Source organism: Coptis chinensis, chromosome 5 (assembly GCF_015680905.1).
Source record: "Coptis chinensis isolate HL-2020 chromosome 5, ASM1568090v1, whole genome shotgun sequence".
In the NCBI taxonomy this organism is placed as follows: domain Eukaryota; kingdom Viridiplantae; phylum Streptophyta; class Magnoliopsida; order Ranunculales; family Ranunculaceae; genus Coptis; species Coptis chinensis.
The window spans coordinates 54131354-54148494 of record NC_141460.1 but is presented as its reverse complement, the minus strand read 5'-3'; the positions used below and the strand labels follow the sequence as shown (position 1 = coordinate 54148494).

Sequence of the window (17141 nt, the reverse complement as noted above, 5' to 3'; positions counted from 1 at the left end):
ACCCCATTCAAAATTTAAACAACGACCATGAACTTATCAGATTATGCAAATATAACCAAATAACAAAACACAACCTAACTCAGTTATATCATATTAGATCTGCAAGATTTACTTATGATTATAATATTATAATAATAATAATAATCATCATAAGTAAACCTTACAAATCTAATACGATATAACTGAGTTAGGTTGTGTTTTGTGAAGTTGTTGGACTATTCCCCATATTCTATATTGTTTTTATTTGTTTCAATATGTGGTTGTTATATATATATTCAACAAAACATACTCTAAAAAATAACTCTAAAAATACTCTAAAAAATAACATCAAAAATTCAAAATTTAAAAAATATCGATTAAATATCAAAAACCCCATCATATTTCAAAGATTTACTTAAAATAATTAAACCTTACAAATCATACGACCATGTTGGACTAATATTCTATATTGTTTTTATTTGTTTCAATATGTGGTTGTTATATATATATTCAACAAAACATACTCTAAAAAATAACTCTAAAAATACTCTAAAAAATAACATCAAGAACCCCATTCAAAATTTAAACAACGACCATGAACTTATCAGATTATGCAAATATTATATCATATTAGATCTGCAAGATTTACTTATGATTATAATATTATAATAATAATAATAATCATCATAAGTAAACCTTACAAATCTAATACGATATAACTGAGTTAGGTTGTGTTTTGTGAAGTTGTTGGACTATTCCCCATATTCTATATTGTTTTTATTTGTTTCAATATGTGGTTGTTATATATATATTCAACAAAACATACTCTAAAAAATAAGAAAACCTCATTTAGTCTACTAACTCACCTTCTATTGAAAAATCTCCTATTTGTGTTTCCATGTAAGAATCTCTTATTTCTGGCAGCACCACTGACACTCCCTGAGAAATTTATCTACTCCAAAATACCATCGGTATGTAAACCACTAACACACAAACCTTAAACATGTACAAAGTAATTCATTCCTACTTGAGTACACTACTGAACTTATCAGATTATGCAAATATAACCAAATAACAACCATGAAAGTAAGTTTGGATTACTTCAACTTCTAAAGATATTATGGATAGAATCATTGATGTCTACCCATGCACGAATTGGTCTAGAAATGCTCTTAGGAAATTAAGAGTGAAGAATAAAAAATAACAACCACATATTGAAACAAATAAAAACAATATAGAATATGGAGAAAAAAACACTTGGTTATCAAATCCATCAATAAGTAACTACATTTACATCTTTAGGATGCACTGAAATCTTATTATTATGTCAAAAGAAGTTTATCCGTTAGCATGGATGGAGCATGCTAATAACTTACCAGTCAGGAGCTATGCAGAAGCTACGAAGAAAAACCCTCTACCACAGGTGGTGATGAATGATCTCTCACCTCCAGAACAGATGGGTGACTACCCCTCCATCACCATCACACCCTCCGCCTATGAAAAAGGATTGGAGTACTGCAAACACTGCCTCATTGGTCGTATTGACTTGGTGAAGATGCCGCTTGAGAAGGTCAGAAGACTGGCAAAGGAAAAATGGAATCCATCTGGGGAGTGGCTTATCACGCCAATTGGGAAAGGCTTCCTCTTCCTTCGCTTCTCAAATGTAGATGACATGAATAGAGTATGGGCTCAGGGGGGCTAGAATTTTGACGAGGTCCCTCTCCGTCTAAGTTAATGGAGTCCCAATTTCAATCCAGAATTAGAGAGACAATCACATGCTTTGGTTTAGATTCGTCTGCCGAGACTTGGACAAGAATTCTGGGTGCCGAAAACGCTGCTCTCTATTGCACGAGGAGTTGGTTACCCAATGCAAATAGACGAGAAAACATTGAGTAGAGAGTATGGGTATTACGCAAGCATTTTGGTGGACGTCGATCTGTCGAAGCTGTTACCGGATCAGATATATGTAAAAACGCCTCACTATAACTTTTAGCAACCAGTGGAAGTGGGCAAGTTGCCTAAGATGTGCAATCACTATAAAATTGTCGGGCACCTTGTAACGGAATGTAAGAAGCTTAAGAGGGCCATGAGTGCAGGTGGGAAGACTGTGGTCACAGACTCGACCCCTCCCCCTCCTCCCACAGACGTCTCTCTTCCCAAGAGGAAAAGGGGACACAGGCATAGGCGGGAACACGGGGAAACTAGTTCGGAGGTCTGGAAAGTCAATCAAGGTAGTACCTCAGGAACGGCTAATGGACCGGTGGTAAATAACAGTTTCGAGGTCTTGAACACAATCAGTGAAGAGGTGGAAGGGGCTGTCAAAGAGGTTTTCTTTGACGCTACAGAGCCGCAAGTGGCAAATGATATTGTGGATGTGGATAAGGAGGTCTCCTCGGATTCTTTGGCTATGGTGTTAAATGATATGAGTGATAACCTTATCATTCCATCAGCATCGGTAGAGCAGGAACGAGATATTGTAAATGTGGAGGCAGATATGGTTCTCCATATGGTGGTCCATCAGGGTACTGCTCATGGGGACCAGGAGAACTCCAACAATACTAGCCCCGCAACGGGGATGCAATCGAGAGAAACAATGAAGAGAGGAGTACTCCTCCATGTTCTGGGGGTACGCAGCACGCGGAGATCTCTGAGTTGCATAAAGATTGGGGTTCCACATCGAATAGATGGGCGGACATGGTAGAGGAAAATCTACCACCTGATAAAGGGGATAACACAACAAAGAAAAGAGGCTATATGCCACAATGGAAGTTGCAAAAGGTTTCTCCACCCAAGACAAGGCTTCAGCCTGGGGGGAAATCAGTAAATAAGAATTGAGGCTTGCCTCATTCGATAATAATCACATCTCTTTTCTTAATGAGGTGCATATTTTGGAATGTTCGAGGTATCTCGAATAATAAAACGAAGTCTAGGCTGGCAAAGCTTGCGAAAAGATGGGAGCCAGATATCATTGGTATAGCTGAGCCTAAGATGGATCCATCTAGGTTCTCTACATCTTTTCTTCGTTCAGTGGGGATTTGCACCCAAATTATTCACAATTCTAATGACAACAGGGTGCCTAATCTCTGGCTGCTTTGGAGGCATGATGTGCTGGCCCCAACTTTACATAGTCAATCGAGCCAACACATCATGGTAGAGTCCCAGAATGGGTTGATTACTATCATTCATGCAAGTTCAGTGTATGTGAGACGGAGACATTTATGGGCGGAGTCTAAACTCTTCATCTAGAGCATGGCTTATGATAGGCGACTTCAATGCTTATCTTAGTCCAACAGAAAAGAAAGGTGGAAGAACTCCCCGGTCTATAGCAATGATGGACTTCAGAGATATGGTAAATTCAAATCAGTTGATGGAGGCTCCTCACTCTGGGTTCGAATTCACTTGGTGGAATAAACAGATGGGAGTGGACAAGGTTATGGGGAAGCTGGACAGAGCTTTTATAAACACTGAATGGAATCTTTTGCACCCAGGTTGGGGGTACAGGGCACTGAGTAAGCTGTGCTCTGATCACTCACCCCTTGTTGGCTGGACAATCACAATCCCAAGGCCTAGGGATGTACCCTTCAAATTCTTCAAGATGTGGACTACTGACCCAAGCTTCAAGGATCTGGTGCTTCAGAGTTGGTCAGAGCCTATAGAAGGACACTCAGTTTTCGTGCTCACCCAAAAGCTTAAGCGTCTGAAAGGTGCTTTGAAGTGCTGGAATCGAAATATCTTTGGGAACTTGGACACAAAAGTTAGAGAGGAATTTGAGGTTCTGGAGACTATGCAAAAAGAGTTGGAGAGGAATTTCCACTGATGCTCTGGCCACTGATCTGATTAACCAGGAAAACAAAGTCAAGGGCTTACTAGAGCAAGAAGAATCCTTTTGGAGGCAGAAGTCCAAGGTAAAATGGGACAATGATCTGGATAAAAGTACTAAGTTCTTCCACGCCTTAGCTGATATGAACAGAAATAAATCTTACATTTCCGAACTCAGAAACACAGAGGGGGTGATTCTCTCTGATCAAAAAGAGATTGGGGATTTCATGGTACGATAGTTTTCTAAGAAACTGAAAAGAGTCGAGCAGCCGACGGATGACGACCTTATCAAGTTTTTGCCAAGGTCTGTGACTGACGAGGATAATGTGAGCTTGACTCGGTTGCCCTCTCTGGGGGAAATAAAGAAGGTAGTTTTTTATTTGAACCCAGATAGCTCTCCTGGGCCGGATGGTTTCACAGGTCACTTCTTTCAGACTTTCTGGGATGTAGTGGGGTTGGACATGGCCAGGGCGGTACAATATATTTTCATCAGAAGTCGTATTCCGCGAAGCTTTAATGCAAACTTCTTGGTAATGATCCCAAAATAAAAGGGTGCGAATAAGTTGGATAGATTCAGACCGATATGTTTGGCAAACTTCTGGTTCAAGGTCATTACAAAAATCTTGGCTTCAAGGCTAAATACTCTCGCTCAGAGGATCGTCACAAAAGAACAATATGGGTTCATTGCTAATCGGAACTCTTCTCAAGCTGTGGGGTTGGCTTCTGAGCTCGTCAATAAGCTACATGTCAGGAGACGAGGTGGAAATATAGGCATCAAGCTGGATATTTCGCAGGCCTTTGATACTCTGGATTGGAAATTTCTTTGGGCAGTTATGCAGAGAATGGGGTTTGATGAGAAACTGATAGGGTGGATTCAGGGAGCTGTAACGAATAATACCATTTCGATTCTTTTGAATGGAGGTCCGATTGGGTGTTTCACAGCGGAGAGAGGGCTCAGGCAAAGAGACCCACTTTCGCAGATACTTTTTGCCTTCACTGAGGATTGTCTGAGTAAGGGGCTGGAATGGCTTTGCGTGAACAGGAAAATTCAGAGAATGGTGATACAAAGTAATTACTCCAACCCTACACATCTTATGTTCGCTGATGATATATTTATCTTCTGTAATGCAAGAAGGAGGCAGCTCATTAATCTCATGGAGCTTCTAGACTCCTATCAGTTGGCTTCGGGGCAGCTAATAAGCAAAGCTAAATGCAAGATTTTCTTGAGTCCAATGGCACATAGAAGGAAGCAAGACATTGAGGATATCATGGGCATAAAAGAGGGTTTCCTACCGGAAAGATATTTGGGTGTTCCCTTAACTATGGGCAGGGTTACAAGAGCAACGTTAGCGCCTATGGTCGACAAGATCAGGAAAAAGGCAGCCGGTTGGGTGGGAAAGATGCTATCCTTCAAGGGTCGAGTGGTTCTGGCTAAGCAGGTTCTCAATAGCATACTGGTACATAACATGGATATTTACAAATGGCTAGTGTCGGTGATTAAAGAATGCGAGGGTATTATATATCAGAAATTTCATTTGGAGTGGCAGCCCATCGGAGAGGAAATTCATCACAGTAAAATGGCAAAAGGTTTGTCGGCCAGAGGAAAACGGTGGACTGGGCCTCCGTAAGCTCAGAGATATAAACCTATCGATGCTCATGAAACTTGCCTGGAGTTTATTGAACGACACTTCGGATTGGTCAAAGTTCATGAATGGAAAATACAGGAACAAATCGGGGGGTTGGTCGAGCCATAAGAAATCTACAGTGTGGACCGGTCTACAATGGGCTCTCAGAGAGATGGATACGCATCAAGGGTGGATCATTGGGAAAGGAGAGAACATAAGTTTATGGAGGGATAACTGGATAGGGGAGGTGATCATCGGAAACCATATCCAGGACAAAAGGCTTCTGCAGAAACTCAAAGCACCACTTAGTGCTTGCATTCAGGGGAAACAATGGAAGTTCCCGGACTCCCTGAAACAAATTCTTAACAGCCTTGGGGTGGATTTAAGTCAGCTGCAGCTCCCGGATCAGCACAGAGAAGACAGAAGAGTATGGCGCCAATCCACCAATGGCTTGTTCTCGGTAAGCTCGGCACATGAGGCAATAAAAGAGAGGGACAATGGGCCGCTGTGGACCAAGTTTCTCTGGTCAGCTGAGGTGTTGCCAAGGACGCATGGGATAGGATGGAAAATAATTAATGGGGCCATGCATACAGACGAGAAACTAAAGGCGAGGAATTTTCAGTTGGCGTCTCGCTGTTGCATTTGTACAGAGGCTGAGGAAACGTAAGACCATCTTCTATTTGAATGTATGTTTGCACAAAGGTGCTGGGAGCTCATAGCAAAGAACATGCAACACCACACGAAGATTGCAAATCTGGAGGATATGTTAATAAAGTGTCGAAATGAAAGCCCTCTCGTACAAGATCTATGGAGGGCAGCTGCAATCACTTGTTTGGTTGCTGTTTGGAGAAATAGAAATGGGGTCTTATATGGCAGCAAGAAGTCGAGCATAAGGTCTGTCATGTTTCAAGTACCATGATTAAAGTGAACGCTGATGGCTGTTCACGAGGTAACCAGGGAATTTCAGGTTGGGGCACGCTTCTTCGAGACAGTACCGGCAAGGTTATTGGTGCATATATTGGAGGTATGGGCATTGCCACTAACTTTATAGCGGAGAGTTTTGCGATAGTGGAGGGCATTTCAAAAGCAGTGGAACTGGGATGTAAATATATCTGGGTGGAATCCGACTCTACTGCGGCTGTGAAATCTTTTCAAAATGATCAGGTACATTGGCAGATTCGAGCAGAAGCTTGGGACAAAGTGAAAGGACTTGCAGAATGGATCATTGCGACTAACACTTGGCGTGAGGTTAACTTTGGTGCGGACATCTGTTCCAAAGAAGCAGCACACTTGGCAAAGGGAGAGAAGAAGTGGTGGGATGGCAGGCCTGCATTCGTGCATATAATTGAGGATATGAACACCACGTACTATAGATTTGTAAGCTGAGCTTTGAGATAGTGATTGACTATCAATCATATCTATTCTTTGTACTTCAAAAATTTTCTTTTTAATACAATTACCCTTAGCAAAAAAAAAAACATGCTAATAACTACAGAAAAAGGAAATATAAGTCTTAAACACATTATATAAAATACAGCCAGTAGATGAGGATTAGGTGAGTGAAAATAGTTACTTGGAAAATTTTATTGATCAAGAATTGCTTATATGAAAGAGAAGTTCAAAGCTCCAAAACTACACATGTAAGGTTTAAAGCTGTAAATCCACTTACTAACGTTTTTATGGAACATACTAAAATATGTGGATAATATATAGATAGTGACGACTAAAATAAATAACTTAACCTTCTCCCTAGATGAGGAAGTAGACTGAGTTGATAAATAGTTAGGGTTGGTATATATACGTAAAGTGTATGGTTTGTCAATCTCGGAAGTCACAGTCAAACGTACTAATGTTAGACCTGCATTACCTTCTCCCTTAACACTCTAAACTTTATGGTAAATACAAATCAAAAGAAAGAAGACTTTTGAAATCAGCACATACTGGGGATGTAGAGAAAGAAGACTTTTGAAATCAGTACAATAGTTGTAAATTGAAGAACTCGAGAATATGGGATACTTAAAAGTTCAAGAATTGGGACTTTTAGTTCTTATTTAGTTTTTTTCTCGCAGCTTGTTTCTCTAGCTTTTTTATCAACAATTTTTTCCTCCTGATTTGAATAGAGTCTCTCATGTAATCTTTATTATTCTTTGTTTGGATGTGTATATATTAGGAGCAGAAAACATAATTAATTAGGACTCTTGAAGAAAAGAGTCTCTCCTGTAATCCTTATTATTCTTTGTTTGGATTTGTATAGATTAAGAAACAGAAAACATAATTAATTAGGACTCTTATAGGACTCTTGAAAAGAGATTTAGTATATAAAGGAAACATAATTAATTGTATACATTAGTACGTAAGTCGAACGGTGATGATTTACCGCTAAATCACCATAAATTTAATAAAACTATTATACAAGCTAGATCGAGTTTAAGATAATTCCATTTGAAAATTACAGATTAATATGCTAAACCACAAAGTGAATATGCTATCTTAATTTGATCTATTAGTTTCCAAGTACTTATGCACTATTATCGCTGCGCATTAACGTATTTCGGTTTATTTTCAATAAAAATATATTATGATTCGAAAATTTGCCGCCAAATCACCATAAATCTAATAAAACTATTATATAAGTTAGATCGAGTTTAAGATAATTATATTTGAAAATTACGGATTAATATCCTAAACCACAAAGTGAATAGGCTATCTCAATTTGATCCCTTAGTTTTCAAGTACTTATGCACTATAATCGCTGCTCATTAATGTATTTCGGTTTATTTTTAATAAAAATATATTCTGATTTGAAAATTTGCCGCTAAATCACCATAAATCTAAGAAAACTATTATACAAGTTAGATCGAGTTTAAGATAATTCTATTTGAAAGTTACGGATTAATATCCTAAACCACAAAGTGAAGATACTATCTCAATTTGATCCCTTAGTTTCCAAATACTTATGCACCATAATCGCTGGTCATTAACGTATTTTGGTTTATTTTTAATAAAAATATATTCTAATTCAAAAATTTGTGTAAGACATTTTGGAAAGCCTTTTCAGCACACAAATTATTTAATAGATCCCGGGCGCATGCCCGGGTCCAAAATCTAGTATGTATATAAAGAAGATGGCTACTTCTTTTGGGCCCTTTCTTATAAATAGTTCTTCGTGAGATGCATGGGTTAGATGGGCTCATAAGAAAAACAATGCCCAATCGAACTCTTGACTTCTTGGGCTTAAAAACCAAGTCCTTGCGTGAAATAGTAGAGCCAGGTTTGCAACGCTTTTTTTTCGATTGGCAAGCCAGGTTTGGCAACTTCACCAAACTTTTTGAAGTACAAAAAAAAAAAAGCAAGTTGGTTTAGTTTTTTGACATGGCATCATCACAATCTGATATCTCCAATGGGTAAGCTCACTAATCAACCTTGTTACTATTTGTTAATTTATTTATGGTCATCATAATTAAAACTTATTTTTGGTTGTTTGATATGTTGTTGAAGAGAGGGCGTTGTAATGAGACCAAAAAGAAGTCCCCCTTTCAAATTCCTGCTTCCCCTTATTTATGCACCTGCTCTTCCTCTCAGTAAGCCTTCTTTTTCTTGATTTTGGGTTTTGCATGCTAGCTAGGACTTTTAAGCATTGGGTTGTACTTATTTTCTTGTGTGTTTGTGTTTCAGTCCGGATTGCTTTTCGTAGAAACCCAGTTGTCAGGGATCGATTGTTTACTGCTGTCTTGGCTGGTGGTTTGTTTCATGGTTTCTACTTGATGTATCCTTTTAATTGGTATTATTGGTTATTGTTCTTTTTGTTGTTGGAATTTGATTTTTTTTTTTGATCACATCATTTTGTTTTTCTAGTATTACTTTGGACTTCGAGAATTACTTTTTGTTGTTCGTATCTGAATATTTTTTCTTTTAACTAGAATATGGTAATTGTTATTGCTGAATAAACTGCTTACATGGGAATGGGGAAACTGTTTCCTGTAATTCCATAAACGTTTTTGTCTGTGGATTTGGAGAGTCTCTCCCGTTTTACCAAAAACATATGTGGGTAGATTTGGGGTTAGAAACCTTGGGCTTCTTCAAACTTATTAATGGTGTTTGTTTTAGTATCTACCATGTGGGTAGGGGAATATAATGGTGTTTAATGTTTTGGCAATTTACTATAAGTTTTTTAGCAGTTTTTTTGGTGTTTTAGAGAACTTGTATTTGCTTTTGAAATTGTAGGTTTTAACAAGGTTAAATATTGACATGGTTTTGGCAATGTGATTCGTTTTTCCCTTATTGTTTGTTTCTTGGAAATTAATCCTAACTCGAATGTCTACAATGATATTTCTAGAGTGAGACCTTTAGTACGAAGTACAACATTTTTCATTTTTTGAAATTTTTTAAAAGAAATAGAAGCAAATATGCATAGTCTGCAACTTAAAAGTGTCTAATTTTTGCTAGATTTTGCTAGATGTTTCTAATCCCAACCCAAACAAATGGGTGCTTTGTCCTCAAAGTGTATTCATGAAAGCAAATGGAATAGAAGATATCGTATTAGAAACGAGAGTGAAAAGCAATTCTTATAACCAAAAGTTTTAAGGGGCCATCATACTTCAAAATTAAAAGATCCTAAACCAGATGCAACCCTGGTTCCTACCATTATGGGGACTCATAAATGGAAACAAGAAAACCTAATATCTTGAGACACATGGTCTTCCCATTATGGGGTAGACTCAATAAATCCAGCCATTGTTAGCACTTTGCCAATTATACGCGATGTTCTTCTGTGGTTCATTTCTCATGAAATGGACTTCAGCCACTCTCCTAACATGATAACATCCATAATCGCATGTGAAAGCATGCTGAACACCTATAACAGATGGAATACCCTGTCAAGTGCATGTTTTGGCACCTCGTAAGAATGTGCATTTGATTCAACTCGCACCCAATCATTGGACATCGTAGTGAATGCGGGGAAAACAAAGTCTATGATCACAGTCACAGGTAGTAGAAGATAGCAATGCTTGAAGTGGCTATTGCTGCATATCCTTCGATTGATCAAACGAGTGATGTTGCAGAAGTTATGACTTTGTGACAGTGCGTTGAAAACAACGCATGCATCTCTATTAGCAAAGCTAAGGTTCTGAAAATATTGTTGCTGTATAGTTTTCCAATGTTGCTCAAATTTCACTCTTATTCCGACGGCCCATTTGTTTGGGGTGGTGAAATTTTCAATGAAGAGTAACACGTGGCATTTTCGACAATGTAGAAGTTGTGAAAATCTAGCCAATGTAGTCAACCACCTAGCATTTTATTCAAGTAGGTGGGTTTTCGTGCCTAAAATGTGAATTTTAAATTCTTGGGAAGTTTTTAATTGTTTTGATTTTTTAGCCGAAATTTCATGTTGAGTCACTTCTGGAGGGAATGGATCCTGCACCACGATGCTGGCGAGGAATTATGGATGTTAGGGATGCGGCTGAAGTCCATTTCATGAAAGATTAATCTCAGTTGAACATCACGTATAAAAGGCACTTGTATAGTGCTAGCTGTAGTAGCCGTTTTCATAGATAGACCATAGCATGTATTGGGCCAAGAGATGGGATCCAGACCACGGTATGTATTGGGCCAAGAGAGTGGGCCCATGAAGTAAACCTATGAGAGGGATATAAAAAGGAAGAGAAGAGAAGAGAAGAGGAGAGAGGGAGGTGAACTACGGCGGTTTGATCCCGAAATGGGTACGTAAGCAACCTAATTGGTGCAACCTATCAAAATAGAGCGGGAATACGAGTAAAGTCAGAGGTCGCGGTAATTGGGTGCGACAAATGGCACCGTCTGTGGGGAAAGAGGCAGTAGATGAGGCGAAGATGGTGGGCAATTACCACTAATACCATGTTCCGCAGCAAATACTAGAAAAAGATCGAGATAGTTGATTTCAGTTTCCTTGCGAAGCTCAGTTTCTCCACTTCCAGGGCGGTGATATGAGACATCGAACAATAATGTGCAAAAATGGTAGAAGCAAATCAGAGATATTTGGTGGGGGAGGACGAAGCAAGTTGGTCAACCAGTGGACTGTTACAGCCCCAGGAATGAGTTGGAATCTCTCAACTCAATTATCTCTCTCATTGATATCTCTCTTCTCTGGCGATATACTGTCTTGAGCACAAACTCCCTTTGATCCCCCACTCTCATTTCATTTCATTGTTCAGCTTCCACAAGTGACAAGTCTTCTTTTTTATGTGTGCTAGACAGGGATTTTCCTCATTTTCCATTCTTCATTCTTCATTCTCTCTGAGAGAGAAGATTTGATTGAGCTAGTTTTCTTGAAGTGAAGTAATGGCGGGTGGTGGATTTTCTTCAAATCATGGAGGAGGAATTGAGTTTGAAGCGAAGATAACACCGATTGTTATTATTTCTTGTATAATGGTTGCTGCTGGTGGTTTAATGTTCGGTTATGATGTTGGTGTTTCTGACAGGACTGTTTATCGTCATCTGATAATATCCAGAAAAGGAGGATGGTTCTGTCATCCCTGTCTCAAAAGAAACTACAGAATTGATTACATACGGGGTGAAGCCCAACTATTGTGGCATATTTCCCTCTCCAGTTCAGGGTGAACAATTGAGGTAGTCAACCCTCTTATATTCGACATTGGTGGAATTCGTTTATAAGAGACACTCGGTTTGGTGTCAAGGAAGGGACCAAACTTCGCAGTCGGGTGCTCATTTTTTGCCTCGCATTCGCCTGCTGGAATCGTTGGGTGCGGTCACGATTCGGCTTCAATACCGAGTCTCACATCTGGACACCTTTTCTAGTGATGAAAGATAAGTTTTATTATGATGCTTGTGAACAAATTTCTTAGTTTGTGTGTTTGGGACCTCACTTGGACTTTGTTTGGATTAAAGTACCAAACCAGTTCACAAATTATCTTGATCAATTGGGACGACGGTGTAGTTATTTGTATGAATTGGAGATTGAACCTTGGCTTCCACATAAAGTCCGAAGAAATCATGGTTGTGTTTCACGGCCGAAGTAAGTGCATGAGGAATGTTTGGCGAAACGCGCTTAACGATGTTTGTTTTGGGTGCATGTGAAAAAGGGAATCCTTCATGAAGGTTACATAGTGATATGAAGGCGAAAGGCATGCAACGAATCATTTGGAAATCCAGAGGAACAGAGATCTAGAGTTTGGGACTAAGATCGACGGATTGGAGCGTCCGAATACAAATGGTAAGATGATTACAGAAGAGATGTAAAGACATACCGTGACAGATAGAAATGAGCTGCCTCTAAGCCAGAGAACGGGGGGATGTGTCCTTCGTGAATCGCTGTGTCCGAATCAAGTTTGGGGCAAAATGAGTGGCCTAGAGAGCGGGGGGATGAGCCTCTCGTGGATCGCTGTGTCCAAATCAAGCTTGGGGCAAAATGAGCTGCCTCTAAGCCAGAGAACGGGAGGATGAGCCCTTCGTGGACTGCTGTGTCCGAATCAAGCTTGGGGCAAAATGAGCTGACTCTAAGCCAGAGAACGGGGGGATGAGCCCTTCATTGACCGTTGTGTCCGAATCAAGCTTGGGGCAAAATGAGCTGCCTCTAAGCCAGAGAACGGGAGGATGAGCCCTTCGTGGACCGCTGTGTCCGAATCAAGCTTGGGGCAACATGAGCTGCCTCTAAGCCAGAGAATGGGGGGGATGAGCCCTTCGTGGACCGCTATGTCCGAATCAAGCTTGGAGCAAAATGAGCTGTCTCTAAGCCAGAGAACGAGAGGGATGAGCCCTTTGTGGACCGCGCTGTGTCCGAATCAAGCTTGGGGGCAAGCTGAGTTGCCCCTCATCAGACTCCACTCCATAGCATGGACAACGGGGGGAGGAGCCCTCCGCAGACATGAGATCCGAATCAAGCTTGGGGGCAAGCTGAGTTGTCCCTCATCAGACTCTATTCCAGAGCAGAAACAGCAGGGAGAATGAGTCATCCGCGGACATGAGATCCGAATCAAGTTTGGGGGCAAGCTGAGTTGCTCCTCATCAGAATCCATTCTAGAGCAGAGATAGTGGGGGGGATGAGCCCTCTGTGGACATGAGATCCGAATCAAGCTTGGGGGCAAATTGAGTTGCCCCTCATCAGACTCCACTCCAGAGCATAGACAACGGGGGGAGGAGCCCTCCGCGGACGTGAGATATAAATCAAGCTTGGGGGCAAGCCGAGCCGCCTTCATCGACTCCATTCCGAGAGGCAGTGAGGGGGGGATGAGCCCTCTGCGGATATAAGATCCGAATCAAGCTTGGGGGCAAACTGAGTTTCCCCTCATCAGACTCCACTCTAGAGATAGACAACCGGGGGGCATGAGATCCGAATCAAGCTTGGGGGCAAGCCGAGGTTGCCCTCATCGGACTCCATTCCAAAGCGAGAGGCAACGGGGGATGAGCCCTCCGCGGACATGAGATCCGAATCAAGCTTGGGGGCAAACTGAGTTGCCCCTCATTAGACTCCACTCCAAAGCAGAGACAGCGGGGGGGAAGAGCCATCCGCGGACATGAGATCCGAGTCAAATTTGGGGGCAAACTTAGTTGCCCCTCAACAGACTCCACTTTTGAGTAGAGACAGTTGGGGGGGGGGGGTTGGGGGTGGGGGTGGGGGATGAGCCCTCCGCTAGCCGGAGTTCCAAATTGCAGTTGGGATCAAGCAACATATCCAGAAGGAACAATACTATTGAGTTCTACAAAAGAGGAATAGAGGGGATGAGACCCTTCGCGGACATGATGTCGAGTTCTTTGAGTAAGGGCGAAGGGGATGAGACCTTTTGCGGACAAAATGTCGAGTTTGAAGAGTGAGAGCAAAAGGGATGAGACCTTGCGCGGATACAATGCTGAGTTCTACGAAAGGGTGAGACACTCCGCGGACATAGTAGTGAGTTCTATGAAGGAGAGATGGTGGCTGAGGTGAGACACTCTGCGGACATGGTAATGAGTTCCGAGAAGGAGAGCTGGTGGCTGGGTTGAGGCGTTCCGTTGCCATGGTAGTGAGTTTTGTAGAGAAGAGTGGATAACTGGGTTGAGACACTTTGTTGGCATGAGGATTGAGTTTGAAGAGTGAGAGCAAAAGGGATGAGACCCTTCGTGGATACGCTAATGAGTTATATGAACGAGAACCGATGGATTGAGACACTTCGCGGACATGATGATTGATGTAGAAGAGGGAGTGCCAAGGGAAAGAGACTTTTCGAGGAATGGTAGTGAATTTTGTAAGGAGAGCTAATAGTAGAAAAAGAATGAGGATTTTGGGTCACGCAACCAAGGACGTTTAGCAAAGAAAACACCGTGAAAGTAAGACTTCTTCAGTCCCAGACTATCGAAAGAGGGATTGCGGAGTAGAGTTTATTTACAGCTGACGGTCGCAGAACTATTGGAGGTTTGCAGAAAGAACCATAGCAAAGAGGCTAGAAAGATAGAAAAAGTGTAATCAATGAAAGGGGTTAGAAGAGATGTAATGCACCTACATATAACAGAAACCTACGGAGATTTGAGATACACATAGTTTATCGGCTGAGGTTGGAGAACTCGGGTAAGTAGTGGTGAAGGAAGAGCGAGACGAGGGGAGAATTATAATGCAATTTGCGGCCAACAAAGTCACAGAGTCAAGAAAGATGAGAGTGCAAAGTTGCAAAGTTCAAGAGTACGCGGACAAAGAGAATAGGTACTGAGTACTTTACAGACATACGATCTTGTAGCAGAGTACATGGATATGAAACGTCCTGAGGAGAAGAAGACTGCATACAGTCTCAGGATACTGCGAATATCTAGAGTTCAGAGAGAGAGAGACAAGGAAGTTTAGAGACGTTTTGGGCCCACCGTCGTCATCGCCGCCGAACCCGAGAGAGGGCAAATGTAGTAGCCGTTTTCATAGATGGACCATAGCATGTATTGGGCCAAGAGATAGGGTCCAGACCACAGTATGTATTGGGCCAAGAGAGTGGGCCCAAGACTACACTGTAGCCCATGAAGTAAACCTAAGAGAGGGATATAAAAAGGAAGAGAAGAGAAGAGGAGAGAGGAAGGTGAACTACGACGGCTTGATCCCGAAATGGGTACGTAGGCAACCTAATTGGTGTAGCCGATCCAAAATAGAGTAGGAATACGAGTAAAGTCAGAGGTCGCGGTAATTGGGTGCGACACTAGCATCGGCTGGATTTGTTATGTTTACCCCCATAGTGGGAAAAACTTGAGTCCCAATCTATTAGGTTTTCTTATTCCATTTATGAGTCTCCATAATGGAGGAACCCCTTGCCAAGTCTGTTTTAGGATCTTTTATTTTTGAATAATGATGTCATGGCTCTTTAAAACTTCTTGCTATAAAATTGTTGTCCAGGTAGCACCAAAATTTTGTTCTCATTTCCAATATGGTATATTGTAGAGGACAAAGTGTTCATTTGTTTAGGGGTGGTCGGGTGGAACATCCAACAAAAATTAAACACTCTTTGGTTGTAAAATATGCATATTTGCTTCTTTTTCTTTCTAAATGTTCAAAAAATATAAAATACGTTGTACTTTGTAGTAAAGGTATTGTATCCTTTTCTGTAACTAGCTTAGTCTAGAGTTTCATTGTAGTAATTAGAGTTGGTAATTTGGTGTATTAATTCAACAAAACTCTATCTAGACAAAAATTTCTTGCACCCCATTTCTTGGTTTTATAGTCCTCCATTATTGTTGTCTGAGGCTTGTTTCCAAGTTTTTGTCATACATTGTATTATCTAACTATTATTAGGGCGTCTTTGATTGCACTAGAAAAGTATCCATGGTAAAAGTGAATTGCGAAAGAATCCCTAGTGCAATCATACACTTCCTAAATTTATAGAATCAATATTATTCAGTTGTAGTTCTTACCATTCTTACGAAGCTGTTAAGGAGAGGGTTCATAATCCTTTATGAAGGAAGTATTCATTTTTTTATTCCTTTTTTCAATAGCATGACAGGATATTTACTTTCCCCGGCAGTTCAAATACTATTTTGGCCTTGCATATATACATACGTTGAAAGCAGTAGCTATTAACTTGTTTGCAGAATGTGTTTTGTTTTGTTTCTCCCTACCTTTCCTGAAGATGAACCCTCTGTAGTTTATTCATGTTATTTAAGAAGGCTTCACTTGTGACATAGTATTTTTCGCAAGACTGGACTTCTCTATTCTGAATATAGGATTTTGTCAATAGTAGAATTGACAAAATGCTGCATAGGTAAACACGAAACATATCTGTATAGTTAGTGTTTTTAGTATTTCTTTTAAAATTAATCGTCTCTGGCCACCTTTTGTATTTGGAGTGTTCCTTGATTGTACTTTCAGAACTGACCTTTATGATGTTGAGAGCAAGTGAATATACCAAAGCTGTTTGAGATAGGCATATGGTTCCTCTGATACAACTTTTTTATGTTTGCAAAGCTACACTAAATCACCTTTGTGGTTTGAGGTCAGATATGAAGAGTTTCTTATTAGATCTTGGGTTAATATTCCATTCTTGTCATTTCTTCATATGGAATGAGACTGCAGTTTTGTATTTAATAAAGTGTCAGTTCCCAAGTACTAATGTAATGAGAAATAGTTACTGTCATTTGTTTGAAATGCTTATCTATGGAAAATTTACAGGAGATTCGTATATAGTACATCCTAGATATATATTTAAATCCGATTTTCGTTTTCTACTAGAAGAATTCTAGAACTTAGTTTTAGGGTGTTGTTTTTTAATAGATTTG

At 40.4% G+C, this 17141-nt stretch overlaps 2 protein-coding genes across 2 annotated transcripts; both read left to right on the top strand.

Moving 5' to 3' along the window:
* Nucleotides 1–6338: 6338 nt before the first annotated feature.
* On the top strand, nucleotides 6339–6809 carry LOC147497972 (uncharacterized). The gene has a single exon (XM_086563076.1). The coding sequence runs from the start codon at nucleotides 6339–6341 to the stop codon at nucleotides 6807–6809; it is 471 nt and encodes a 156-aa protein (XP_086419202.1).
* A 1859-nt stretch (nucleotides 6810–8668) lies between these two features.
* On the top strand, nucleotides 8669–17046 carry LOC147497971 (SH3/FCH domain protein). Its single transcript, XM_086560201.1, has 4 exons — nucleotides 8669–8827; nucleotides 8922–9004; nucleotides 9099–9189; nucleotides 16735–17046. Exons 1-4 carry the CDS (start codon nucleotides 8796–8798, stop codon nucleotides 16763–16765), a joined length of 237 nt encoding a protein of 78 aa, XP_086416327.1. The 5' UTR covers nucleotides 8669–8795; the 3' UTR covers nucleotides 16766–17046.
* Nucleotides 17047–17141: the final 95 nt, after the last annotated feature.

What these genes read in the sequence shown, in the direction of transcription:
- LOC147497972 (XM_086563076.1), top strand. Translation starts at nt 6,339, where the DNA reads ATGATTAAAGTGAACGCTGATGGCTGTTCACGAGGTAACCAGGGAATT.
- LOC147497971 (XM_086560201.1), top strand. Translation starts at nt 8,796, where the DNA reads ATGGCATCATCACAATCTGATATCTCCAATGG. An exon ending in TGCACCTGCTCTTCCTCTCA is followed by an intron (nt 9,005 to 9,098) that starts GTAAGCCTTCTT and finishes TTTGTGTTTCAG; the next exon opens with TCCGGATTGCTTTTCGTAGA. An exon ending in TTTCATGGTTTCTACTTGAT is followed by an intron (nt 9,190 to 16,734) that starts GTATCCTTTTAA and finishes TTGTACTTTCAG; the next exon opens with AACTGACCTTTATGATGTTG.